The 27,962-nt window shown below is 35.6% G+C and overlaps 1 protein-coding gene across 3 annotated transcripts in view; it reads right to left on the minus strand.

Moving 5' to 3' along the window:
- The window catches only part of TLL1 (tolloid like 1), a 130,850-nt gene that overhangs the window by 29,540 nt on the left and 73,348 nt on the right, over positions 1–27,962 (minus strand). For 2 of the 3 annotated variants that reach the window (XM_050338287.1, XM_050338288.1), the window contains exons 6-12: positions 24,809–24,987; positions 22,875–22,980; positions 19,946–20,070; positions 12,975–13,090; positions 7,546–7,648; positions 6,275–6,391; positions 5,102–5,247 (exon numbers count right to left, since the gene is read on the minus strand). In XM_050338287.1, coding sequence (XP_050194244.1) covers positions 5,102–5,247; positions 6,275–6,391; positions 7,546–7,648; positions 12,975–13,090; positions 19,946–20,070; positions 22,875–22,980; positions 24,809–24,987 — 892 coding nt within the window. Of the gene's footprint in view, positions 1–5,101; positions 5,248–6,274; positions 6,392–7,545; positions 7,649–12,974; positions 13,091–19,945; positions 20,071–22,861; positions 22,981–24,808; positions 24,988–27,962 lie in introns of those variants that run through there. The other variant, XM_050338289.1, reaches the window with a different exon arrangement.

The raw sequence follows: 27,962 nt of genomic DNA on the forward strand, positions 1-27,962 counted from the left end.
GAGTATCTTTCCCAACAGAATTAAAAACCCTCATCAGCTGGGTTGTTTTACTGCCAGAATACCTTATGTCATTCATACAATATAGAATCTTAGATATAAAAGAATTAACTAGATCCAAGCATTCGAAAATAATTCCTCTAAGAATACTATTGTTCAACTAACTGGTTGAATCATGAGGCAGGTTTAGGAATGGGGGGAAGGGGCAAGGCGGCAGGATCACAGTCAGGTAAAAGGGCTTGGAGAAGCCTCAGATTTAATTCAGCACATCCAAATTCTGTTAAAACAATAACATATTCAAAACCAAACCCAGCAAAATCCATATTTTATCTCCAGAGTTTTTCCTGCACCTAAGTTGCACAGTTAATGCAAGTGTCTGCTGCTGGTCTGCTCTTATTGTGCATTATGACCAACACTAAGCTCAGTAACCACCACAGACTAAGGAGCTTTCACTTAGCACATTAGGATTTCTGCTTCTTTTATATGAGACGGAAAACTGGGGGAAGGGACTGTTCTATTTCATTAGATTTTAATGGCACTTAATATTTCCCTGTCTTTTTTTCAATATTCTAATGCTTTAACCATTTACATGCATAATTTTCTCCCAGTCACTTCTCCATCACAAATCATATTGCCATTTACTGTAATTTCCTAGATGTTTGCTCAGGAATTGCTCTGGACCTGAATTTGGGTCAGAGTGAGAAAAGTCATGAAGATTTGTGATGCAACCACCTATTGCTTATTTGAGTGGCAACTGCATATTTACAACTAATCCACTCAGGAATGTATCTACCTGAGCACTGCTAAGTTTTTGATAACATCAATTCCAAATTTTCATTAATCTAAATAATAAAGATTAAATACATTATACATATTCCAATTTGAAACAAAGTCTGCCTTGTTGTCGCTGTAAAAATCATCTGCACTCTGACGTAGGAAGAAGTGAACTGGTCCAAAGACCACTAACATCAATGAAAGAATTGTGCATTTTCCCCACAGGTCTGTGGTTATTTCGCTACTCAAGGTTTTTAATTAACTTCACTTTTTTCCATGTTTCCATGTTTTATGGGCAATATGGAAATTATGATTTTCCCAGCCTAGTGCGGCTCTGAGTTGCATGTGCCAAATTCCCACTGAGGTGAATTAGTAGTTTATTTTCAGTGGATCACTTTATTTTGGGCAGAAGACAACAGCTAAAAATATATTTTGCATAGCAGTAAGTTTCTAAACTTCCTAAGACTGTAAAAATCAACCAACATACAAAGTAATATTGATTTAAAAAAAAAAAGTAGCCATTCTAACATATTTATTTAATTTTAGCATATTACTAGTGCAAATAATGCCATTATTATTATCAACATTATTATATTAAGGGATTGAAGTGTTACACCTATATATAACCTAACAGATAAGTATAGCAGTTTTGAGAAATTATAACTGGTATTAAGGCACTTGGTAACCAGTGAGAAAGAACTAATATAAAATGTGCTATAAAATGTGCTTTTCTTATCTGTACCTCAAGTTTCAAGATGTTGTGGTACTGTCACCTGGGACCACTGCCATACAAAGATCCATTATACTTGCAATAGTCTCTTATTCCTCCTACTTACTCCTATACTTTCTAACCTTCCTATTCTCTCTCTTATTCTTCCTACTTCCTATTTGTTTCTTCCAAAATATCTCCTCTAGTTAATGAAGAGACCCTTAGGGAGTTTGGTTGTAACTGGACTGATCCCATAAACCTTACTTACTGGAAGACTAAAATTTCACAAGACTGATACTACATGTGGATGAGAGGAAATATGTGAAATGTTAGCAAATTAAAAAAAACAAACATAAATAAGAATGTTTTACAGAAGAATGCAATTCCTATAAGAAAATGAAAGATACCATTGGCTCCTGAAGGCCTGGGAGGAAACTCTAAATTTGAATAGCATTAGAGAATTAAATTGTTAAAGAGACAGAAAAACTCTTAAGACAGGCACATAAGTGTAGGAAAACACTAAGAAATCTCCCAGAGAAATAGCAAGCCAGAGACATTCTCAACATTCATTGTCAAAAGAAAAGAAAATTCCTTGTATGTAGTTCAAGGTTTGAGAAAAAAGAAAAAACAAACAAAAACAAAACAAAACAAAACAAAAAATCACAAAAAACCCAAACCAAACCAAAAAAACATCCAACCCACAACAAACCAAACTACAATGACTTTAGACTAAAACATATTTGATTCCAAATTCCAGAGTACTTTTGGTTGTAGCACTCCTCCAACAGAAAGAAAAAAAGGTAAAAAGTTTAAATTAAAAAAAGAATCCCAAACCTACAAAAACAAACAAAAGGATAGAAAGGGATATGAAGAGCAAATCTGGGAGCAACTCTATTTCAGGAAAAATCTTCCAAATACTTTTTGTCATTGTTAATTTATTTGTTCACAGAGTCAAACTGCAGTACAGGTAAGCATATCTGCCTCAGGTTGTAGACTTTAATCATAAAAAGTGGTGTATATGCCTAGTGGAATCAGATCAGATAAATTTTATTCCCTGACTTATGTAAAAATAATTTAAATGAATACTATCTGCACAAAGATTAACAAGGCAACTCAAATGAGGCAGATTAATATGGATCAGCTCTACAAACCCTCTGGATTGCCTTAGCTGGTGAGACTGTGTGCTAACAAAAGTTCTTAAAAAAAACCCCAAACAAACAAACAAACAAAAACAGAACAAAAAAACCAAACCAAAATGCAAAAACAAACAAACAAAAAACCCCCCTGCCAGTTTAGAAAGACCAGTATTATAAAAGTGACTATAACAATCAAAAAGATGGAGTTACCAGTCCCAACATCCCTACTGCCATGCAGATTGTAGAAATTATAGTAGCTAAACAAGAGAGAGTAATCCCACACTCAGTGGGACTTTGCCCACAGCAGGCAAAATAAGATGACTCACTGATACAGTTTGGAAGTCTCAGCTTCCCTAGCGCTTTCATTTCTGAGTAAAGGTTATTTATACAGTTATTTTTTCTAGTATTACATATGGATAATGAGAATTCCTCTTACTTAACTGTACCTTTCAAAGGACAGAGAAGTAATTTTCCCACAAACACACTGCAATAACTCTTTGGCCTGACATTTGCTTTCTTCAGTCTCAGCTGGCACAAAGAATTGTGATTTTTTAAACAACTTTTTGTTTTACTGGGCAGCGCACCAAGGATTCAGTCCAGAGAGGGACTTAGTATCAGAAAACAGAACACCTATGTTCAAGCACTTGGAGCTGAAATGGAAATCAGACCCAATGGTGAGTGTCTATCAGAGCAGTTTCCAAAGCAACTCTCATTCTCAGCAGGGAGCCCAGTGGTAGAGTCAGTAAGAAATGCTGCAAAGACAGATAGAAAAGCCTTGTGCCTTTCTGGGGCACCTCATTTGGTGCTGAGGGGCATCTTGCGACTCTGGAATTACAGTTCAGACTCTCCCGGGAAAAGTATGTAGCTTTCAAGTCCCTATTGTTGGAAAAGTTTGTTTTTTCCTTTCAAAACACATGCAGCAGAACCACCAACTTGAGACTACTGCTGAACTATACTCCTGCTCAATTTCCTCTTTCTTCTTATGAGGTGTCGGTCCACATGTTTCTCCTCTAGAGAGTGCCATAATACTAAATAGACTAGGGGAAAAACTGGACATTTCTTCCTACATCCTTACCCACTTGCCTACTAAATTGTGCTTTTTTGCAGGTCCTTTGCTTCTAATTATTGCCTATATGGTGAGGTGTGAACATGCCATCTTCACACTTGTAAATAGTCCAAAATTTGGTGATTACAAAAAGGTCCTGAAAGATAAGGAGAGATGTAAGTTTAATTCTCCCAGAGGTGGTACTGAACTGAGGTCAGCTCAAGTGATAATGTATTGCATGTGTAAACCATTGCTGAGCAACTGCATGGAGATCAAATATTGCAGCAAGTCTCTTTTGCAGAGGCATAGTGACATTTCCCTTGTGATCACACTAAAAAATGCTGTGCACCACTGGAAGACTAGAAAAGCTCCATATGTGGCCAGTAAATTACATAAAATTATTGAAAACGTTCATTTTTAACAGTGCTTAAATAAAGAGACTGACACACTATGTTAAGCAATCTTGAGCCAAGTCATGCAGACTCGAAGGCCATTTGGCAATACATTTGGGCAGGGTGAGCTGATCTTATCTGCACTAGAAGTGACACTGATTCAGGATTTATAAAAAAAGGGAAAATTACATAGAATCTTTGACATTTTTAAAATTTCTATACTTTATATTCATAATTGCTGCAAAAGTCCCAAACCCTCACTCTCATGCTCAGATCTTTCATCAGTCATAGCAAAAGTGTGCCATAACCCTGAAGTCTGTCCGTAAGACTAAAATGAAAGGTTAGAAATTCTAGTTATGTTTAGTATATCTCTGTTCACATACACCAGAAAGCCAAAAGGTTTAGATTTTTAAAAAATGTGCCTCATGTCACTACTGCTAAAGCATATTAAAAAAAAAAAAAAAAGTAAACTCGAAGTGTTTTACTAAATTTATCTAAAAACTTCAAGTCAGTGTATAGTGTAAGAATAAAAAAGGCATGTGAAACATTACTTTTCCTTTGCTATGTAATAGTTTACCACTGTTTCACAATGTTATACTCAGAGAGATGTACACTAAAGATATAAAAGTATGACTCACCATGGCTTTTTTTCTTCCCTCACTAAATATAGGTTTGTAATCTAAGTTGTTTGGGGATTTTTTCTTCTCAAAACAGAAGCTAAAACCCACATATTCCTTTTTAACTATAAGATTTAGCAAAGATAAAAAAGTCCTGGTTATTTAACAGAATATTACAGTAGCCTGCTGAACTGGATTATGTATCTGGTAAACTTTGACTATTTTCAATACTTTAAACATTGTCATTCAAATATCATAGAAAACATGAAAAATTTTAATCTTAAAAACTTCTGCGGGAGGGAAGGTTTCATGAGTTCTGGAGTTAATTTTTCATAGAGAATTCTTAAATAAGTACTTTAATAAGTATTCCCTTAAATATCACTGTCACTTATCCACTAGATGCTTTCCTGAGATTAGTTAAAAGGCTTTACCTCAAATGCTTGAAAGGTTAATCCTACATTGTAGTTTTCTGACACTGTTATTTTCCACACACATTCCTTCATTGGTCTGTAGTCATCAGGGTAATTGGGAGACTGGATCTGGCCTTCATTTTTGTGGATTTCACCTCCACAGATAGCTGATAAAAGCATAAAATTTTTGTTGTCAATAATTTCCCCACACCCAAACGGTATTCTATGCTCCCATTTTTAAAAATAATAATAAGATTGTTCTGGAAAACCCTTAAATCTACAAGGGACAAGTTACTGGAAACACAATCCATTTAAACCATTATATATCTTTCAGTTAGCACATATCAGCATTTCTAATGGCTCTAAACATGTCTACAATGTTCAGGAAGACTCTGTAATCATGGATAATCGGAATCTATACATTTTACAGAATATAAGGTCATAAAATAAGGTCAAAATAAATTAAATTTTTGTTCACCCTTGAAATACATTAAGTAAACATTATTCATTAATATTTACTAACCTTTAGAAAGAGACAAAAGAAACCAAAATGTCATATTTTATAACAGTCTATGCATTTTAACCTACAGTTTATCACTTCAACCTTAGACCGAATTTGAAGAAACAGCTAATATAAATAAAAAAGTATTTTAACGAAAAGTAAATGCACTTTTCAGGGTCCATTCTGATAATCATGTAAAGATCTCTGCATATCAACTGAATCATAACATTTACTACCACGGATTCATTATTTAAGAAAATAGGCTCTATTTTAAATAAGTGAATGTTGACTTGCTAATATACTCAGTGTGTGAGAGTGCTTTTATTAAATAATCCCAGTGCATATGGAAAATATAAGTCAGATTTTTCTGAAGAATACACAGAAAGTACTCAAAGGAATCTTTCCAAGCACTAAGCACAAGAACATGCACATTTAGTTAATTAAACAATTAGTAAAAAATGCTTATGGATAGTATCAGTGGTTTCCCTGGAAAAGAGCTCAGCTAAAATCTGATCACAGGAGGAGCTTCAAAACGCCCTGTCTAGAAAGTTAACACCTACTGTCTCAGTAATAAAATACCAATTTTGTATTGGTTTGTTGTTTTTTCTAGTTTTGTTTTTTAATATCCCAAGGTATCGGGTTAATATTTTTCCTCCATAATCAAGTCATTTTTAATGCTATAAGAGGCTTACCTTCATAAATTGCTGCAAAACCTTTCCCAACCCAGTTGCTGCTGCTGCGGAACTCGATCCACATCCTGCTGTCAGAGGATGCAAGGACTTCTGGCAGTTTGTCACCACAAAACCTGCCTAAAAACATGCAACCAGTAACTGCATTTTCTGCCGCCTCTGAAGCCAAATGCTGCAAACATTTATACAAGTGTTTAACATTATAAGCAGAAGTGGCAGAACCAAGTTAGTGGAACTATTCATATGCTTATGGTTAAGCATGTGTGTTTCTGCAGATCAGGACCTAATACACAAAGATTTTATTATAAAACTTTCACTACTTCTTTTTATTGCAGTCAGGTTCACAAGTCTAAAACCTTAGGGGAATTAAGGAAAAAAAATTATTGTTAGAGATTGTTTCTATACACACAAACACATGCACTATGGAAGGGGAAAGTGAGTACTAATCTTAAAACAGGAGCACAATCTAGGTCACAGTAATACTGCTCATTGTGTCTAAGGACAAAAGAGATTTGAAAACTAACATCTAAATGACCCTATTCTACATTATCCTCTTAAATTCTGCCTAGGTGAGTGAAATTTCTGTTTTTCTAGGTGACAGGGAATGGGAGAAAAGTATAATTACTGTCTGGTCTTAATTGTTTATTCCTTCTTTTCTGTTCAAGGCCAAGAAAATAGACATTCCAGTTTAAAAGCTGTTGTCTGTATCTGGGCAGTAGCATTATGGGGGTGAAATCTCAGTTGCTATGCAAACATAATTCATTACTGCTTTGCAGGTATTTTCCCTGCAAGAGCAGGGAAGGAAATATAAAGTAGAAATAGAAGCAATCTTCTATTCATAATTTTAAAAGTACAGGAACAAAGCTCATAACTACTACTCTGTACCAGGTTCTCTCATTCACAGTGAACGTGCTTATCATGTGATCCATGGATTTAGCATTACATGATCTACAGATGTCTGTAAACTATTACTCCATTTCTGTGAACAAAACTCTGGCAGCTTCTTATTTTGACATCCATAAGCAAAGGAAGAAGTTGTACAGTTTGTAGTTTGCATCTTTCCTCACATGGAGCTGCGTGAAAGGAAGGCTTAAGGCTTGAAGTAAATAAATAACTTATTTGAGGCCATTTAGAGGATTTTTTTTCCCATCCCCAGGTTTAGATACATTATAGACACCTAAAACCCAAGAGGTTTGTTGTGGATTCACCAGCAAGTCCAGTGAGCCCAATGAGTGTGGGAACAATAGACAGTGCAGCATTTAAGAGTTGCATACCAAGCAGAGGGGATTTTCTCCAGTAGCCATCCCTTACTTCAATATAGTCGTACCAACAGAGACTGCTCTTGTAAAGGTCCATGGTGGTGAAGTTTAAAACAATCTGTAATTGGAGGAGAACATCTAAATAAATCAAGCGTGATTAATATCCGAAAAACAATCACAACAACCTTCTGCAGAACTGAAGCCAGAGTGGTCACCTATAATGGGACTCCAACTATTTAGACACTTAATAACAACTCGTCAATTATTTCTTCTGGTAAGTAAAAGTTGCTCTTAAAAAGGTTTGGCTTTTTTGGGTTTTTTTTTTTTTTCATTTAATCTTACATACTTAAGCAGATTCAAGACAAACTACTCACATTTAATTGCTCATGGGGAGCTTTTCACTAAGAAGTAAAAACTTGAGAATGCTAATAAGGGAAAATAACTTGCTAATATAACTTTACGTATGGTACTTCATAATTCTGCCAATTCCTCTTCCATTATGTTCTGACTATAATCAACACTGATAGCTGCAAGAAATATAAAAATTGTTCTATTTTAGTTTGTGCTTCCTTCCACTACTGCTTTGACAAGATATTTTGTTTTTAGACATGTAAATATTGACAATGGTGGACAGTAATTCTGAAAGCAAGATCACTAAAAAGAAATGGCACCCAGTCCCTTAATGATTTTACTGAAAATATAATAATTTTTATATAGAAATCTGAGAAATTTCTGGAACTTTTGATCTCAGACTCCCAATTTTATTGAAAACATCTCTAAACAGGACTATTTTCAATACTTACTATGAGGACAACCCTTACATTAAATTACAGTATCCCTGTTTTAGAAATGCTAATCCTAAACTGCCAGAAACTTACAGTTTTAACACAGGAATAGGATTTATCCCGATCACACATTGACACAATAGCTACAGTTTAAATCCTCAACTGGCTGGTATAGTCTTGCTCTTACATCCTGCAATTACAGGGAGAAATCCAAACAAGAAGAGTCAAAGTCTCTCATATTTTGTATTATAAGATCATTTCCAGTTAATACCTTTCATTGGATTTAGGTGTATTTAGAAAAAGAATTCATCTTCTTTGGTATCAGTTCCTCAGTGTATATAAATAATTATTTCAACCTAACTAAAATTCTTCTCTATTCACATTTGAGCATAGAAGTGGTATTACTTTTTTTAGCTTTGATCCTAGGAACTCACAATTGAAACCTGCCATTATAGAACAAGCATGAATTGCTGCACAGTGGCAAATACCTCACACTGCAAAAATACATCTCCATGGCAGCCTATGAAACAGCTGTGAGTGTCAGTTGAAAGGAGAGGAATTTACCCTTAGTCCAGCTGCAAGTTAAAAATAACACCATAACTGGAACAATGAACCCAGACAGTCAGACAGGATAGTTTACCTCCATCTCTCAAACTTCTAGCTTACGTGCACCCTTTCACAGATATCTAAACCATGGGACATTTTGCCTTTACTACTCAGGCAGTCTTTCAGGAATATGTATCGAAGAAATAAATGCGCAAATACTGTCAGAATTCCTAAACCACTTACTTACCATGTAATTCTCCATGAGAAATATACAGATCTGGCTAAAAGTACAAACATTCATATGCTTTACTCTGCTTCAGTTTCTTATTACATTTCCAAGTGCTACTTGAATCTACCTCAGAGGATGGCAGAGAGATCATTCTCTTATTCACAGAGCAATTCTGGCTGTCCTTTGCAGACTTGTTCTCCTTCAACTTGTCCTTCAAATAAAGAGGCCACACCAACCACATAACTTTTGTTCTCCTTAGATCATCCACTTTGCAGTTCAGATTCCTTCTAAACTCCTACTTTTTTTTTTTGTCTCAAACCATAGGTAGGTATCTCTGTATCTAGCCACATTACTTAAAAACCGTACTGACCTCATCGGTCTCATCCTTTTCCACCCACAACGACTTCACCCTATCTGTGCAGTCAGAAGGGTTTAGAAGAGGGAGCCTTTTTATTTGCCCAGATGAGATGCAAACAGCTGGGTTAAGTTAGGCTGCCTTCCAGAGCTGCTTAAGCTAACCCAGCTGACTCTGTTGGAAGCAAGCTATGGAAGCCATAACCCATATCTCCTCCATTGCTTCAGCTGTGTAGAGCCTGGAGGTCTCTCACCAGTCTAGCCACAAGTTTTCCACCTTCTGTGATACAGCTGAAACATCGGATTTCTCTATTCTTTTTTTGGAAATTTGCCTTTTTCCAAACCTTAGTTGCCAGGAACGGGTTAGGGAATGGATGGTTTTACTTAGGTGTGATCATGTCAATGTCTCAAAGTGCTGCTACCTAAATGGAAATGATTAAAATTTCATGAGCCTCCTCTACAGCCCCCACCTTTGAAACTACATGAAATAACCTTCACAGTCTTTTCTCACTCTGACATGCCAAGGTATTTGATGACACAGCAATTTCTTAACATTGACCTGAATGCATTACCTGTACATAGGCAGAACCCCCAATCTGTCACAGCATGATTTCTGGTCAGGAACCAAACAAATGTAAATATATTTAAGATTCTGATTTGCAGTTCTGCAGAGTATTAAACATAGCTACAGACAAGGCAGAGCTTGTTTGAGGCAACAGGACGACTAAGAGGCTCCAGAGGAAAAACAATCAATGGGTATTTGTCAGCACAATTAAAGAATTACTGATTACAAAGCAGTTTAAGTTGTGCTACTGCAGCTTCAGAGAGAATATATCGTAACTCCTACCGCCTGAGATAAGAAAGCACAAAATACATAAAAAACACCAGGTAATATTAAGTTTTCTGTAGGTAGCATTTTTTCCCCTATATCAATCTATCTAAGATTTTTCTGTCCTATTTTATCGTTCATGTAAAACCTTAAGAAAAATTGAAAAGTAATGTAACATATTCAAAAGGGCAGATTCAAACAAGACACTGGCACAGTTGTATCTCCCTATGCCAATAAACTTTCTACACACCAGGAAGAGGGATTTGCCCTGGAGGAGGGCATACAGCATTACCTCCCTCAGAGATTTTTCTGTATATAGATATACTGCGTACAGCTGTTTACCATATAGTCTCAAATCTTGAAAATAAAAGGTGAATGGACTGCCTTGTTTTACTCATGGGAACGCACACATTTTAGGTTGGGCTGGCAATTTATGATGTCTTAAGAGTAAAAGGAATTCTGCAGCTAATGTATACCACTGCAGTCCCACCCTTCATTAAATTTCTGGCCATGAAAGACTAGAAGAATCCTTACTTGCAGAAAGCAGCACGCATAAAAGTTCTCTGAACTATGCTTAACCATCTATGTTAAATCTCAATAAATAAGAGACAAGAGCTAGACAACGCTTTTTCAGTTTATTTTTAGGTGACTGAAGTGCTCACTGACACTTCAGAACATGATGTGATGTACTTACATGTACTCTAACTTCCACACAACATTCCTGAGATTTATCAGGGTCAAAGCAGCAAAGCAACAAAAATTGAAATATATTCTCATTTTCCCTACATCATGTGAATTTGTTATCACCATTTACTGAGAAAAATTGGAATCAAGCATAATGCATATCCAAAGTACCATGCATTAGCTAAGATTTAGACATCATGGCTAGGGGTCCTTTATCTCAAGACAGCCAATATTCTGTTGGAATAGCCTGGACAAAACAGACTTTCTAGCACAAATACCCTTTACTTCGCTCTTGCTGAACTATGTGGAGACTATGAGAGCTGGAGATCATAACATTGCCCTATGGACATGACTTGTCAATTTTCAATCAGAAAATTCTGCTTAGTCTTTTTCCCATTTGGAGCAGCAGGTAAAATGGGAGAGGAACCAGCCCTCTTACACTGCTGACTTCAAGACAGGGGCTTTCTCCTGCTAAGTTCTTTTACAACATAATAGAGCTCGAGTGGTGGTTTCAAACTCAAGACATAATGGCAATACAAATGTATGACCATTACACTAGTGTCCACAGATAGGCTGACACAAAATTGGAGTATGCTATGAATACTTAAGCATGAACAATAACTCATTATATGAATATTGTTTTAAAAAGCAAATAATTGTAGATAAACTTTTTTTTTTTTTTTTGATGGAGGGATGGAAAAGAAACCTAAGCCATTTTCACTGTTATCCCAGCAATGTCTAAGAAGCAACACAAATAGTGGGAACATAAAATTACCTATCTAGACTAATTTGCATCCTTTGTGCAAACTGTCTCTTATTCATCTGATTTCATTTGTTTTTCCCTGACAAACTGTACAGCCACCCATGCCCTCCCAGCACAGTGTCTATTTTTCCTCCTGTCTCTGGCTCTTGCCCAGAGGAAAGCAAACACTTTGCCAAATGATTTTGCTTTCAAACCCCACAGTGGCAAATGCTCCTACAGATCCTCAGGATCTATTAAAACATCAAGAATATATATCCTTGGCATCTACCAGGATGCTGACCTGAAAGCAACATGGAATAAAGTAATACAATCAGGAGAAAATTATGTCTGATATACATACAGTGGAAGACCACTGAAAAAACTGACTGAAATATCTGGGGGCAAATGCACTCTTTGGAATGTCCAGTACTGAGTCTCATGTTAGGTTCTATATTTGTTTTTTAGATTCTATATTTTAGCCTATAGTATTTGACTTCCTGATATCAGCCACTGTTTCATGTAATGAAACTTACATCCTTTTTTTCCTTCATAACTTGTCTCAGCTGAAACTTTTCATCACTCCCTTTATCCTAATTTATTTTGAAGCAGCCTGATATTTGAGCCAGTAATTTAAAACAAGATTCAGCTAGCACATTTTGAAAGTGTACACAAGAACAACAGCTTTTGCTTTCACTAGGACGGCACGCTTCTCTCCCCAAGCCCATTTTTTTCCCTACTTTTTTCCCTGTAAAACTGATCCCCACAAAGTAGAACCATATGCACTAGAACCAATACCAGGGAACACCTACAATGACACTTTCTTGACTTCATGTTATTACTGTTTCATTTTAGAAACATCTTATTCAACACACTAAGCTTCCTTAGTTATAGCCCAGCTATCAGCTCCACACCGCTCAAGCAGTTTGCCTGAGCCCATGCTGGAAAAACAACTATTCAGTAGCCTGAACCACCTCTTCCACTTTACACTGAACCACAAACTGAACTGGGAGCCATTTTTAAAGGGATTTCATTACACAAACATACAGCAGATAGAAATCATATCTTCATCTCACAAGGACATCCATCGAATAGATGATGTGGATTTAACACCACAACAAAAGTCAAGTCAATAGTACATAGTCGATGGTCCCATTTTTTATGACATACTATTATTTTCAATTATTATTCATATTTTAAACTTAATGAAAAGCTAAAGAAATGTAACATTTTACTCTGAAAATAGTATCTGTGTTAACTAAAGAAATGTTAAAATACCTTCTCTCCTGGGGTCACAGAGATTCTCCATATGCAGTGTGTGTATGAAGGATAACCATTTGGAAATCCAGGAGAAGAAAAGTTGCCTGTAGATTCTTGCAACGTTTCTCCACAGGCTAAAAGAAACAAATTACAATTAAAAAAAAAAATACAATGTGCCTAACAGAGAAAAATGCATCAATCCAATATCTACTTGGAATACATTTAATTCACGGCAGATGCAGAATGGAAAAAAACCAGTTAGTTTATGATTTATTCAAAGCAATGATTTTAAGCCAGTCTGACATTCATTCCATTTTACACAGGATATTTTTATTCCATGAACTATTTCACTTGTGTGTTGTCTGCTGATATAACCAAAATTACAGCAGACTCAAAAATATCACTGCTGTCAATCAACAATGCTGCAACACTGTACCTATAGCTACTCTGGTAATTAAAAAAAAGTTGGATGTAGACATGTCCTTTAGGAACTAAAACAAATGCTGGCACAGCATGATTGGCACCACATTGAAATTTTGTCAGTGGTTTTATTTAATATAGTACTTTAACCACATGAGAGACTGATCTGACCTAAACTCACTCACTTATATTGGTATAGAAAATGAAATCCTATATTCAACAAAGTCTCTTGCAAGAGTGATTTGTAGATATATGAGTATTAAAAGCAAAGCAAATATAAAGTCCTAAAATACCAAAGAGCTTTTATATTCTTTATTGTTGAAGCTTTTAGCACTCATCTCTCACCTGTCAATCATGCTGCTAGCTGTTGTTGGACTGGTTAATAAAGCCTCTTCACACTAAAATATAACATTGGAAGGTCCTTCCATTCTCCACCATTAAAACAGATTTTGGTACAGTGTCACACCTCAGTCAGTCATCTTTTTTTGATCTGAAGCAAATTGTTTCACCCACTAATTTTGCAGGTGTGATACAAGATATGAATCTGAGTATATTATCCCATGACTGACAGCATAATCAGACCTGCATTGCTTTCAAATGACAGCGCTACCATTACCAGCAGGTGAACAACTGTGTCATCAAAATACCAATGAATTATAAATGATCTGGAAAATCTTTAAATAAAAGGGGACAAAGGAAGGGATTTTTTTATGACAAAGATAGACAACACAGTTGTAAAGGCTGTCTTATTAAAATGCATCGAAGATGTAATCTGACAACTACACTGTAATACCAGGCGTAAATTACATTCAAGGCATTAAATATGCTCTCTGACACTCAAATGGTTATCGTGATGATGAAAGAAAGGGAAGACTGGCACAGCCCTCCAGAAATGTAATGACTAAACCAACCATCACTCTGTCCTTTAGGAATGAAACAGGAAAAAAAAAATATTCTTCTCCTCATTTCAATTAAAAAATGTGGTTTTATCTTCAAAAAATTGCAGGCAGCCATAGCAAATGACATTTCTGAACAAAGCCTTTTCAGTAAAAAGGCTATATTTGTAATTAACCACAATTTATTTTTAACACAGTGATGAATGCAAAATTAAATAAATTGCAGAGCCTTGTACTGGGTTTCCCCAATGCTAGTGGACTATATCATAAGCTTACAGTGCATAAGTAGAGCACTTTGGAGAAAGCCTTCAGTAAAATCATTGTCTCATAGAGGACTAAAAGAGAGCCTCATCCCTTTTAGAGCCCTCTCTGTTTTTCCCCCCACACATGCCTTCATGAAGACTGCATCAACCTGCTCTCAAAAGGCATACAATCATATTTCAAGCTTTAGTACAATTTCCATTTGCTCTGGCTTTATCTATTTCACTGACACTACTAAGCAAGCCTTGAGCAGAGGACATATTAAGCAACAGGGAATGCTGCTTTTTAACTGTAACTTCGACTCTCAGTTATTGACCACGAAGTCATGCAATGCACACAGCCAGGTAATGTGAAGTATGTAACCAAACAAAATGCTATCAAGTGTGTGACACATCTATTCAAATGCAGCCCTGCAATTAGTAAGAAGACAGGAGAAAGACTTCTTACTTTACAGAAGTCCCTAAACTACCCTATATAAAAGAAAAAAAACTAATTAATTAAGCATAATAGCTTTACATCTTAAAAATGTTCCAGAATTTTTCTGTCTTATACAGAGGGCAGCATTATTTTCTCCAGAATATTAGGAACACTCCATGCTCCATATACAGAAGATGTATATAACTTAAAACTATGGCTTTTAAGTTGCAAAAGGAGCTATGGAACATTCTTCTTCCCCATGTATTATAGAACAAAATTATTTAATACAACATTTTACCTTATATCCATATTAAATGCCTGAGAGGTCTCTATCAAATCAAAATTTCAGAAATAGGTCTACATTTAACAGAAACGTAAGAAAAGTTTTGAATACATAACTTTTACTGAGAATTAACACAATTAGAATTTAAAAAATACACTCAAGCTTTATCTGGTTTGCCATATTTATTTTTTAATTTAAAATTTCTGATTACTCAAGGGAAGTTTAACAAGAACAGCTTGCACCAATCAACAGTTGAATTAATTATCTATGGGATCTGAGTTCCCGTGTGGCTTGCAGAGCTGCTGTAGATAGGGCAATATTTTTTAATTTCTTGTTGAAAAGTACATTTCTCTGCAATGGGTCAATGGTAATTGAAACAGTTAAATTTTATCACTAGAGAAAATAAAGGTTTTCTTTGTATTTCGACTGTAGCAACTGTAGTATTCATTATTAAGCTTATAAAATGGAATATTATAAACTTTTTACTGTAACAGCCCACTAGTAATAAAATCCACTTTGGGAAAGAAAATGTGGAAGGAAAATGAGTGGTAAGGGCCACTTATTTAAATTTCCTAAGAACTAAGTATACTTCACATCAGAAGATATCAGTTACAACTTCAGTCTTGTACAGCTCTGCTTTATAAAGCATTTGTATATTTTTATTCCTTTGTTAATAATTAACATTACCTTTCTCTGATGCTTTTTCCCCCCTTTCAAATGTCATGCCTTATATGAATTTTACTAGGCTAGACCACTTGCAGAAATGCCACTTTAATTCTTTCCACACATAGAGTACGCAAAAAAGCTGATCTTCTCTCTATTCTACAGCTTGAGAAAGTTAGGTTTCTGATAAGAGTTTCTGTGGTAAGGAATAGGAAACTATTCTTTCTTCTCCTTGTAAAGATTGCAGGCAGCAGGTAGATTAAATGCTTATACAAAGTAATTTGCACCAGTAAAGTCTGCAGGAGTGTTTAATTACACAACCTGTGTATAACACCTCTCTGGGCTGGCCTACACACACAGTCAAGTTCCATCAGGGATTACAATGAAATCTGCAAATGATGAAGCCCAGATCCTCCAGGACACTTAGGGAACCAATTCTCATTCCTTTGTACATAGCACTAGCAAATACATACTCTCATATATGGCTAATTTAATCTTACCTTTTTCCAAAGAGAAATAAGATCTGTAACACTTCCTACTTAGACACAGGTCTGTACAACTATACATATATGGCATATAAAGCTGCCACAGAGCCCTAAAAATATCTACTACTGATCGTGTACTTGTTAAATCAAAAACTTAAATCAGTTTACTACAACTCGGTGTCTTACTAATGACTTGATTCCCTTTAAAGTTATAGGGAAATGGTCTTAACCTAAAAATCTTAATCTTCCTTATGCAGCAAATAAAGGCTGACTTCTGAAAGCTGAGAGAGATGGCAGCAAGTTAAGACTGAGGAACAGTGAGAAGAGCACAAAAAAGAGACAGGCTAGGTATCCTTCTTCTGTTCTCTTCTGCACACACTGTCACAAAACCAGGCAATTTGTAAATTTGCTGAACTTCATCCATTCACCTTCTCTTCCTCTAAACAGCCTTCTCCCACCAGTGTGAGACATATGTTACTCAGTCCCACTCTACCCACTTACTTCTTCTTTTCCTCTCTTTCTGCATAAGAGTATCCTTCTCCATCATTTGCCTTTCTTATTCTCCTGCTCCTATGAATTCCTACATATGAATTTTAAATCAACTACAATTTCCATATAAAATTGTAAAGGCAGACCCATGTTGAAATTTTCCTAGCATCACCAGAAGAAAACCCATTCTTTCACTCCATTAGACTGTCTAAAATACACTGTAATACATCCAGCCTTGAAATCCAAGTTCTGTCCTCCAATACCAAGACACTCAAAATTCAAAATAAGATTTTTAAAGGAATGACTCTCAACTTAGTTGCTTTCTTTCTCCTTATTATTCCATTGTGTAACACTACAATTTGGTATGAAAATGTAACAGATCCCTACTAGCAACTATGCTTTCCTTTGACAAAAATCCTAAGAAAAAGTTAAAAACAAACTAAAATTGCTGTTGCTAATTTTTTGAGTCCTGGTACTTACCTTCTAAAAGGCCAGTTATCAAATCTCATGCCTTGGCTTCCCCAGTCTCAAAACTGTTTCTTGGACACTAAATGCTTTCCTGAATAATGACCCTGAATATCTTCACTAGTTAAAAGACCCTGGAGGGCTCAGGTGCCTCACTGCTGTGAGGAACATTTCTATTCACGAGCAGCCCTGAGCTCAACTTCATGTTCATGGGCCCTAGAAAATGCCTTGGACCAGAAACCATTTGCAGGAATAATTATAACTCCAAACAAAACATGCACAATACCAGAAAATCCTTTATCATAGAAGAGTGCATCTCTGAAAAATACTGATTAAGACATTGTTTTCTGTGTTTTCATTGCATTACATTTAAAGCAACACAAATGAAAACATTAAACAATGCAGATATTATTAATGAATTATTATTATCTTTTGTCTGAAAGAGGAAATAAAACATACCTCTAAAAGCAACACAGTGTCAGGGATTTTATTGCTATATACTACAACGATTCACATGATTATTTGCATAAAACCAAAAGCTTCATGTCTGTCTGAATTTTTAGTCTCAGTATTCGCTGGAAAATTTATTAGAACACAAGTATTGTACAACTTTCATAGACTTGTCTTCTCTATTGGATGTTTAAGTTTGTGTTGTCTTATTCAGCTACACAGTTTCCATTAAAAATATTAACTGAAAAAATAGCATTTAAAATAGTATGCTATTTAACATTTGTAGAAAAACCTTCTGCCTATTTTTCTCTCTTAAAACTCACTTTCTTTTATGGCATAGCTCATCTAAGTAAGGGTGGAAAACCAACGTCTTTTATCCCAAAGTTTGCCGAAGCTAAGTGCCAGAAAAGAAGCATGATCCCTCAACCATCGTTCATTTTTATGATCCATCTGACCCGTGTTCACTGGTGCCACAAAAATAGCTTACTTTTAAAGTGCATGCTGCTGCTGCTGCTGCACAACTGTGGTTTTAAAATACTGTGAAACTAACTTTCAACAAGACTTTTGAGACACTGAAAAGAATAACTCATCAGTACACGTTTTCATTACATATATGAAAAGCACATTTTTTTTTGAAGAACCATTTGAGCATTAGCTCAAAAAGCACATGGCATCTTTTACAGTTGACTGAAAGTCCATGTTAGAGTATTACATAAATACTAAACAGCTCAGGCTTTAGTAACTTTTTTTCTTTTCATAAGATACTAGCTATTCTCACAGTGGTTTTACTTCTATAGACTATTTTTTTCTCCAAAATTTTTCCTTTATCAAAATATATATGTATTCTCTGTGTTTATGAAATTGTTGCTCTCTGTATACTTTCATTAGAAATAATATGCCAAGAGTGTAGTTATTAAAACACACTCTTGTACCATAAAGAAAGAGCAAAAATTGTTCCCAAAGGAGCAGTTGTTGAAGAAAATATATTAGAATGGTTTTTCCTCCAGTAGGCCCAGAAGTTCTGTGCATGTTCTCAGTATATAGAAGACTATGATTCAGCATACTTACAGCACAAAGGAAAGGCGTATTTCAGCTGTAAAGTGTATATCAAATGCACATCAGAATCAGAATTCCCAGATCTTCAGTAGATTCCATTGCTGCTGATACAAATTTACTTTACTTTAGTCCTGATCCCTTTCTTTAGTCCTTCTGTATTGATCAGTCGATTAAATGTAGCCATATATTTAACTTAAAACTGAGAGTTCATTAATTCCCACGAGGAGCAGTAGAGCTGTAAAACCTATGTGGCACAGAGCTGGTATGTCTAGCCTCCCATGAAGATCTTGCTGGCAAATTCTGGCTGAGAGGTGGCACTTCTGAACTTCTTTGGTTGACACCAAAGCTTAACAGTGGTATCAGCCATAACTAAAGCAAGGAAATTAAAACTGCTTTAAGATTTCCACCACTCTGACAGCACTTAGTGAAGATTAAGCTCTAGAGAACAACATGAATCCAGGGTTGATTCTGGGTTACTCCAGGCTTGCTGCTGATGTCTCTGAGACAGACAGCAACACAACCATAACACTATTTTGAGATAAAAAATGTATATGCATTAAAATTATGGGATGCTAGAATTAGGTAGAAGATATTAAAATAACTAAATGTATCTGCTAAAACTGTAGAAATTTTGTACTAAGATCTAACCAGTTCATCCATAAAGGAGTTTACAACTTACTTGTCCTGGCTTGTTATTTGTCAAATTTTCAAAAAATATAAAGGGCTTAGAGCTAATAGCTCTAAAGTAAGAAGTAATTCATTTTGCTCCTCTGCACTCTACTTGAATTCAAATAAAGGACTCTAGTCAGCATGTAAACCAGAAGTGATATTAAACTTTTTTTTTCCTAGTTATTGAACAGCTAAGGAAAACTGACTGAACTATCATGGAACAAAGTGTTGTTTCATACAGTTTGTCTGTCCTTAGGTGCTTTGAATTCCAGAGACCTTATCTATAAGATTTTTTTATGACTCAATTCTTGATCAGCCTACATCCATTGCCAAAACAGAAACAGACTACTGAGCAGCTGACTCAAAAAATGTATCATTCCCCTTGAACAACAAGTCAAACAGTTTGTGGTTTTTTGTCTGGTTGTGATGCAATACCTGGACATCTATACAGCTTTCTTGCCTGTGCAATATCTCCTTTACTTAGACGAGTACGTTGGCCAATGGCAGGACGTATACCATTATCATCACGGGAAGGGAGAATGGTATCCAGAAACATGCCCCTAAAAAAAATAAAAATAAAAATAGACCCCAAAACCCCCTATCAGGTTTCTGTCATTAAACTGAGTTTCAAGACTGTATAATGTTGCTTTTTAAATCTGGTCTTTACATTTGACATAAACAAGAGGGTAAAATGCAGAACTTTAAATATAGAAAACAAGCCATAAAATTTTTCAGGTTGGTGAACTTTATGCAAAGTTACTAAAAAAAGAATCTTCTTTCAGTGCATCAATTAACATATCATTTTTAATGTTTCTGCTAGGCAAGAGGAGGGAAATCTCTTATTACTATTAAAACTACACAGGCAAAAGACACTGCTGTTAAGTTCTTGCTATATTGAATAAAATAATTATAAAATTACATAAAAATACATAAATTAGTCCCTATCACAAAAATCTTAATCACAAAGTTCCTATTTCTAACAAAGTATTTATGGGAAGTCCTAAATTCTGAATTATACATGTAAGAGCAGGTAAATTCACACTTGCCAATCATTCTTCTTTCTGGTGTTACAACAGATCTAACTCTAGCTGCTGCTGCTGCTTTTGAAACAGAAATGCTTACTTACCAGCCTCTATTTGCTTTTCAATAAAACTATATCAACTTACCATATGTGATTTTAATAACATTAACCCTAAATGACAAGACATTATAAAGCAGCGCACTTCTATTATCATGTTACAGAACTTGAAAAGCCCTCAAATCCCATAAAATAGATTTTAATAGAAGAATACGTTTCTATGTTCTCTTATTCTTTAATTATTTTATACTCTTTTATACTTTAGGGTTTTTATTGGAAAGTAAAACCATTACTTTTAGACATAACAGAGGTCCAAAAATAAATGAACACTAAAGACCTTTGTATTTAAGAATACCATTTATAAATAAATAGATCTTTTTAAATTATAATAAATTAAGCATTTTGAGTATTGCAAACACATACTACTCTCTTTATCCAGTTAGATTTTATGTGACATCACTAGAAATTTCGCAAAGAAAAAGTCATCTCAGGATGTTACCCTAATCAGTGAAATAAACTACTTATGGCATTAATCAGTTTCTAGAAATAAGGCACATTATTCTTTAGAAAGTGTTTGCATCTATAAATTATAATTTTGTTTTCCACTCAATTTCAGTACGACCTGAAATTGATGTTCTTCATACTTTGTAAAACTGTGAAAACAATCCTCTCTTACATGCTTCACAACTTGAATAAGGGAACAAAGAATACATGCACAAAATCATTGTGTACTTTATGATTGTGATTTCGACCACTTATCCATGTGAGCAATGTCTAACAAACAGCTGGCAATATGCCACACTGTGCATGACTCATGCTTCAAAGATGAATTTATGTATATCAGTATCTGACCTCAAGGGTTTGCTGGCTGTTTTTAAACAGTATGAAGTAACAGCCTCTTGTACCTTGGGGCAGGACATGCCTACTCATGGCACTATCAGTTTTTGCCAGCTTGGAAAGTGGTGAGAACAGGGCCAACAAATCAAATTACCTTGATATTTTCATTGCCCTAGGGCTCTGGGGGAAACCATCTTGTTCAATTACTCAATTTTATATAGGTTCTTCTAATCTATTCCTTAAGGTAATGGTATGTGTAACTGGATTAAGCAATGTGGCTAATATTTACCTCATATGGCTCATCCCCATGGTCTTCCAGGGGTGAATGATGTGTATGCTGAGTAATACAGCCTTTGGTCAGATTTTTTGTAAATTATATTCAGGAGAACAAGCCTAACAAATTTGCAAAGACTTGGGAGTTTTCTGGCAGTCTTCAGTTTATTTCAAAGTGTCAAGAATGCCTAGTATTTTTTGCCTTAAAATGCATGAATTGAAAAAAACAAAACAAAACAAACAAACACAAAAAACCCCACAAACCCAAACAAACAAAAAAAAAAACACCAATAAAAACCAAAACACTTAGCACATAACTTTTCATACTAGCATTTTTGTTGGGTATTTTTGGAGGTTTCTTTTAATTTTATGTTAATCTGATATTTTTAGAGAATAATTAGCAGAAGTGTAAATTGGCATGAAATATAATAAGAGACTGGGTGAAAGACTTCTCCACTTATTCTCGAGTAGGGCTGGACTATGGGAACAGCTCACTGTACAGCTCCCCACAACCCTACAGCATTTCAGGGAGAGCCCCACAAGAGCTACCGTGGAGTCGAGAACGGATCAGCCTTCAACAGGACAAAGCAAAACAAGCAGAACTCTTTATTGTAAGGTTTTGGTGACAGTAACAATCTGCACAGACAACAGAGAAGAGGCTGCAGCCTCTGTTAGAAATGGTGGACTGCTGTCCTTAGCAAAGGCTGTGGCTTGTGTGGTAGATGTCTGAATACCACAGTGTATTCTAACTGCATAATCCATAGTTATGAAACAATATGCATCAAAGAAAACTTCTCTTTTTGAGAACGGATCATGTTACTATGAACATTCCTAACGATTTCACTCATTTGATCTTTCTAAATTCAAACGTTTGTGGACACAGAAAGAAAGTGAGTATTATGTAAAGTGATGTTTCCAGATTATCTTGTCTGAAAATCTAAAGAACTGAAGCAGGATGAATAGGCTGCTTTGAAACTGAACAGAAAAGAAACGTGTTTTAAAATATAATTAAATTATTTTGACTTAAAATAAACAAGCTGTCCTTTGACTGCTGTAAGAATACTATATCGCAAGGGACCTTTTAAGTGATTTCAAAATACTTCAAAAAGCATAGTTCTTAGCATTCACAGAGAAGAATAGAATTAAAAGTCAAAAGGTATAACCTGAGACTCCAACCTTGAGAAGGTGTTCCTGGCATAGTGCATAATGCTGTCAAAGTCGTATGGTTCCCCAAGGGAGTTCACCTCTCCAGGCTCCATCTTCAAAAAGTTATATTCCTGACCTACAAATGATTGATAAGTAGAGATTCTTTAATATCTTCTGTAAAGAAAAAACAAACAGGAAAAGAAAAACAACAAAGATCCTAACCTAATTACTCACTGACATTCATAAATGTTTGCCATTTGGGAGTAACTGTGTGACTTTATTATGCCCTCTTAACCCAGAGGGCAATCGTCTTCTGAAATACACAAAAATTGCTGTATTTGGCATTTAGAAAGACTAATCTCATTCAGCCAGCACATAAAGGTCCCACCCACTGTTTTGCCCTTCATGTAGAATCTACAGAAAATGCTGGTTGGATTCTTAATTCCAGCAATAAAATTATTTTGACAGCAAAGACTCCAGAAGAACCCTCCTCACTGTAGACTCATTAGACTGGATACTAAGGGTCTAACTGGATACTAAAACCAATACTAAACCACTGGATACTGGAAACTGCTTCAGCAAAGGCTACTCTCTGAGCCTCCATATAATACAGACAATACACAAAGTCAAATTTTTGAAAGCTAGCTGTTGCAATTGAACAAAAGCAAAAGAGGAACAAAAGATTTATACTTAGTTCATAATTACAGAGCATAAGTTCTTTGTCTTCATCAGTATATTAGAGATACAAAGCACCTTCTAACTCCAGTTCATATTCCCATTGAAGTCTTGCGAAAACAAACTGGAGTGACATTAATATTATTAACCAATATATTTTGCATAATATAAAAAACCACAGTTGTCTCAGTGGTCATGGCTTCTTGATCCCATTTAGTGATTCTCAAGCTCATGCAACACCACAAGAAGTGATTTCAGTCAGAAACTAGAGAGACAACTGAAAGGGTGAGCAGGAGGCTGAGGATTTTTTGCTGTCACAGAAAAAAAAAAAAGGGGAAGAGCACTTATGGCATCTACACAAGTCAATAACACAGAGAGAACAGAAAGAAGGCTCAAATGTGCACGCCCTTTCAGGACTTCAGAGACTTATGGGACTGTGTATCAGCTTACAGTCTCCTTTGAAGTCCTAGATGAAGTGGTATCTCAAATTAATTAATATATTCCATTGCATCACAAATCTATTTTGTTTTAAAATATTTTCTGTAGGAACAGACAAACACTCTAAGCTATCACTGGACAATTTCTGATTTCACCCCTTTTTGAGCAGAGAATTCCTGTAAGTCAAAATCAGTGTTTCTCAAAAACCATACACATTTATGAACATTGCAAATAAAACATGCCTAATTCCCTCTCATCTTGCCTACCCAACACAAGTGAGGGTACAACAAGTAGAGTGACAGAGATGACAGTCACAGGTTAAAAGTTCTTGCTTTGTCTCAAAAACACTGACTAAAGCTGCAAGCTTTAGAAAGCGACGTGAGTAACGTGTAAACTGCAGGAACTGGGCCTTTCTGTCACAGACTTAAAGTCCTCAGCTTACCTCCCAAGTCTAAGCCTCTTGGGCAGTTGAAAGCTATTGGCATATTTTTACTTACCACTCCGTAAAGACTACAAAAGAAATGCCCTTTCTCAAGCACAGAAACCTGACTTTTAAAGGGCCTTAAAGAGCAGTGGTTTTCTTCAAAATTTTTGATCATGATTATTAATTTGCTCCTTCTAGCCTTCTATTTAACAGCTTGCTATTTGGCCAGACCTTTGGAAAATATTATATTTTAACTGTAGTATTTTATTTGTGAGTCAACTTGAGATCAGTCAAGCTAAGAAGAATAGAAGGCAAAAAGGCTCATTTCTATTCAGCATTTACTTTTAATAGAGTTGAGCAGATTAAGGAAACACCAAAAATAAGCAGACAATTTTCTTTTTCCAAAATGCTTATCAGAATATCTCACCAGGCTGGATGTTTTCTCTAATGATGGTGACATGGTCATCACGGTCTGGTCGTGTATGTTCATGCCAAAAACCTATCACATGACCCAATTCATGGACAACTATGCCAAATTTATCACAGTTCTTGCCGATAGATATAGCCTGAGGACCATTTCCCCTTCGACCCACATAAGAACAGCACCTGTAATTAAAACACAAGCGAAGATAAACATTTTCATACATATCTCGACAAACCACATAGCAAATTCAGTTAAAACTTCAGAAAATAACATATAAAGATTCAGTAGAATAATGTACAATGTCATTTTGGCAGTCTCACAAATCTGGACCTTGTTCAAAAACAACTTATTATTCAAAATACCTAATAAGGGACACGTGAATGGAGTTTTTTATTATTATTCACGGTATTCTTAAAAGACATTAGCTATGAATAACTGTTGTTAATCTGTCTGTTACAGAATGACACAGGAACTTCTTTTCTTCTAAAGAATCAATAAAAATAAAATTGACTGGAAGTACTATATCACCCATTCATTTTCACTGCTTTCTTGCCCTGACACTTCTGTTTTTTTGTAAGAGGAACCTCAGTCACAGAAAGTTATATTTTCACAAGAAAAAACCAACATAGCCCAAAAAAACTCAAAAACCTACTTTGCAACTGCTCTCATGTTCGATTTCTGTTCCACTGCACTTCCATGATAAAATTTCGAATGCAAACTCATGGAACAAAGATGCCCTTTTAAGCATTCATACCATCAGCATTTTTCTGAGATATCTCCTTTTTCCTTAGAAAAAGAAGTCAGCTGACTATGGTAGCGTAAGGAAAGAAAGGAGAATAAAGCAAATCCTATGAAATGGAACACAATTTCAGGTTTCATAAGCTTTTCTCTGGCACCTTTGAAGACATTAAATATTTCAAGCCAGCAAAGCATTATATTCCCTAATAGAAGCCTGATTTCCCATCTCTTCTCTGTGAATTCTGCAGTCTGTCAGGTGAAATGGAATTGTATTGACTAGAGCACCTCCACTCTTTCCCTTCTCCTTTTTTTCTGTAACATGAAGTATGAAGACATACTTCTGACGCAGCATTTACATGGCAGGATACATTTGGTCCTTGAGGAGGTCAATGTTAGTGTGGAGAATGATCCTATCCTTCAGGATAGGATGCCTCCTTGGGCAATAAAGTAAGAGCAGCTGCAGGAGCAATACTGATAGCATGTTAAATTCTACATGCAACATTTGCTTGTTTCCCCTTTTCAGGTTTTGTGGTGCTAAACAGACTTTTCACTTGGTTAGCTGTCTGGTCTTAGTTAGTTCTGGTTAGTCTTCTTCATTGAATTTTGTCAGTGTTTAATACAACTAAAATTTTTAAAATATGGGTACTGGAGAAGTAGAACCCTGGCATTTTAGCTTACAATATCTGTTCTCAGTAAGCATATACTGTTTTTGCAGTAATAGTTAAAATCATGGATATATGTACACCAAAAAAAAAAAATTATCTTAAAATCAAAAAGGCCACACAAGTTACTTTATAGAGGAAAATATTACTACAACAGTCTAGCAGAGTTGCTAGAGAAAATTACTGTTGGGAAAAATTATTGTTCACTTCACAATCATTCTTTGCTATCTCAACTGCTTCTCAAGTAGTTCTCAAGTAGCAGTAGTCCTCTACCCTTAATATGAGTTAACTCTTTTCTTTCTGCTTTAGATAGTTCCAAGGATAGGTATGAAACAACTTTTTAGGTCAAAGCACTGAATTATGCTCAGTACTTCAGCTAGAGTTATGCAACACCATGTTTAATTTATTTCTTAAAGTGTCTTCCCTTAATAGCTCATTTCAAGGTAAATAAAAACAATGGCAATTTAGATAATTTAGATTCCCTGCTATAATTCTGTGCCATCATCAATGCTGCAGGTTTACAGACTACTGTTCTACATCACAGTAAAAGGAAATAAAGAACACCTGTGTATTTCTGGTCTGTGTATTTCCCTCATTGAATATAAACAGTATTAACACAAAATTACTATTTACAATATTATATAGAAATATTACTATAAACACTGATAGAATAATAGCAATGGATGTAGGGTCTGTCTGTAATCTAGCAAGCAGTGAGTAAAGACGGATGATCCCTTCCCTTGAGTCACCAGCTGCACTTCTGTTCACACAGCCTTGGATGCTTTCAGTAGCCTTTGTTGCCTGGGCCCATGGCTGGTTTCTGCTCAGCTCGTTCCCCATAGCCTTCTCCACAGAGCTTTTCCCAGCCCAGCCGTGCCTGGCCTATCTTGCTCCTCCTTCCCAGGTGCAGGGCTTTGAGTTTGCCCTTGTTGAACTTCATACAGTCGCTGCTGGTCAGTTCCTCCAGCCTGCCTGGGGCCTTTTGGGTAGCAGCTCTACCACCGAGCCTATCATCTGCCCCCCTTCCCCACTTGGTGTCATCATCAAAGCTGATGAGAGCACGAACCGTCACCTCATCATGGGTCATTGATAATGATGTTAAAAAGGACAGGTTAAAGGATAAGCCCCTGTGATAGTGCACTTTCAGTCACAGTTTTACTACAGCCCTCCAAGCTCAACTACACAACCAATTTTAACCTATTTAGTTTTCCATTCACCTATAATCCTGCAAAATACACCTTGGAGACTGAACAGATTTAAACACATTTGTTTAAATCCTGGAATTTAATTTGCAATTTAAAATCTTTATGATCTGAATACAACACACGGTTGCAGTGCAAGAGATTGATAAGAATAAAGTTAGGATAACCAATATAATTATGAAAAGGCACAATGAATCCTTTTGTTTAAAATAGTCTAAACACTTCTGCAGAGTCTTCATGTTTACCACTGTGTGCAAACTCTTGAGAGGAAAAATTGCAATGCAGAACTAAAGAACATTAATCATAAAGAACATTAATTTATGGCTCTAAAAAAATCAAGGTTTTTGAGACTTTAAGTTGTAGAACATTTAACACATTATCAATAGTTTTAACATGCTTATGTTGCTGAATTCATATACACTACATACTTCAGCTGGCAAAAACATATTTGGTGGCTTAAAAATTTCCATATGTATCCCATATAATTATTACACAGGATACTTTGGAGATGAATAGAAAAAAAAATTCTAAATAATAACCTCTATGATGTCTCCT

Source organism: Myiozetetes cayanensis, unplaced genomic scaffold (assembly GCF_022539395.1).
Source record: "Myiozetetes cayanensis isolate MyiCay16 unplaced genomic scaffold, myiCay2020 scf7, whole genome shotgun sequence".
Taxonomy (NCBI): domain Eukaryota; kingdom Metazoa; phylum Chordata; class Aves; order Passeriformes; family Tyrannidae; genus Myiozetetes; species Myiozetetes cayanensis.